At 36.8% G+C, this 1,656-nt stretch overlaps 1 protein-coding gene across 1 annotated transcript in view; it reads left to right on the top strand.

The window, feature by feature from the left end:
• The window catches only part of rab34b (RAB34, member RAS oncogene family b), a gene marked incomplete at its 5' end in the record, with an annotated part of 3,540 nt that extends 2,437 nt beyond the window's left edge, over positions 1 to 1,103 (top strand). The window contains 3 exon segments of the mRNA XM_014016914.1: positions 421 to 511; positions 595 to 702; positions 791 to 1,103. Coding sequence (XP_013872368.1) covers positions 421 to 511; positions 595 to 702; positions 791 to 849 — 258 coding nt within the window.
• Between the last annotated feature and the right edge of the window lie 553 nt (positions 1,104 to 1,656).

Below are 1,656 nucleotides of genomic sequence, written 5' to 3'. Positions count from 1 at the left end.
AAATTAGGATTCAGACCAAACAGTAATGTATTATCATAACCAACCAGACAAATTAGGTCATATCTCTGGAAAAGTTTAGGATATCAGAATGATTCAGGTATCAAAAGTAGCTTTTAAAGCAGGAATCTGAAAATGTAATTAGGCCATTTTGACCATATTTGACTCATTATTTTGATTTGAGGGGTCACAAATAACAAAGAGTAAAAAAAGAAAGAAATTTTTGCCTAAAAAAATCACAAAAAAAAGTTAAATGAAATGTTTTGAAATGAATCTGGTACCAGATTGTTTTATTTCTCTCATTAAATTGACTCTCCATCAATGATAATTAAATATTGTGGCTGATAACCAASTCATCAGGTTTTTCTTGTTTGTTTTCTGTCATTACTTTTCTCAGCTGTGGTTAATCTTTTCCCTTCTCAGTCTCCTGAACTGTTGGCTCAGGTGGAGGAAGAAGCCATCAGACTCTCTGAGGAAATCAAAGCAGAATACTGGGCCGTGTCCGCAAAGTCAGGTGGGATACAAACCCACCCGTAACTAGTTTTAGTTTTTTTTTTTCTTCCCACTAAACCCTGCTCTCTGTGTCTGGTGTCTCAGGAAACGGAGTCAGGGACTTCTTCTTACGCGTGGCGTCTTTGACTTTTGAGGCAACTGTTCTGGGTGAACTGGAGCGAAGCGGGTCGAGGCAGGTCAAAGACATAATCAGTGAGAAAAGGCTCTTTTTAATTCTTTTTAAAAAATGGTTGTAAGACCTTGAAGGTTTCATTTCAACATGTTTCTGTGATGCATTCAGGGATCACGGACAGCACAGAGGACAAACCAGGATCGAAGAGAAATCCCAACTGTTGCTGAACCTCTAACGTTTTTTTTAAGTGACTGCTGAGCAGAAACAGCATGGACTCAGTGTGAACATCAGTGTCAGCTGATAGCTTGATAACGGCCTGCAGAAGGAATTAGTCTCGATCCAAGCTGTTCTTCAACATAATGAACTCWGTGTTGAGTCTGTAAACAAGTCTGTCAGCAGGATTTTTACTGCTGACCGGCCTGCAACAAGCCAGGCTTTGTTTCTGTGCTTTTACAAATATTTATTAAAAAGGAAGACTGTTGTCTGAGTTGGTGACTTTATTAAAGATGCATTTTTTTACAGTTTTGGTTAAGATGCCAGAATAAAAACCCACTGCATTTTATTTTTCTTTGCTGGTCTACCATCACGTGTTCCTGCTCTAAGAGACCACTGATTGTACCCATAATGCTCCTCTCTCCTCTGACACACTCACATGACCTTTAAATAGAGGGGTTGTTTGCAGGAATGCAACAAAACCACCTGATTCCCTCAAGATTCAAAAAAGAATTCAGGACTTTGTCAGCTTGTACGTCATGATGTCTTTCTTATTTCACATAACTTCTTAAAGTTTAAAACATGTTTGCTTTTTTTCTACAGTATATTTTAATGTAACGGAATAAAAGTGAATCAATGAAACAGTTTTTTCAGTTCTTTGAAGATGTGGGACATTTCTTCCAGGATAAATCGATGCATGTTTTTTTATAGCTGTGCGTCACTTAGATGCATTTAAAAATATATATTTTTAAAGAACAGCATCGTAGCATCTGCAAAACACTGATTTGTAAATATACTAATTATAGATTTTAATTTATTTT

This window comes from Austrofundulus limnaeus, unplaced genomic scaffold, assembly GCF_001266775.1.
Source record: "Austrofundulus limnaeus strain Quisiro unplaced genomic scaffold, Austrofundulus_limnaeus-1.0 Scaffold157, whole genome shotgun sequence".
Classification (NCBI taxonomy): domain Eukaryota; kingdom Metazoa; phylum Chordata; class Actinopteri; order Cyprinodontiformes; family Rivulidae; genus Austrofundulus; species Austrofundulus limnaeus.
Note: the sequence above shows the minus strand (reverse complement) of the source record. Positions and strands in the feature narration are given on the sequence as shown.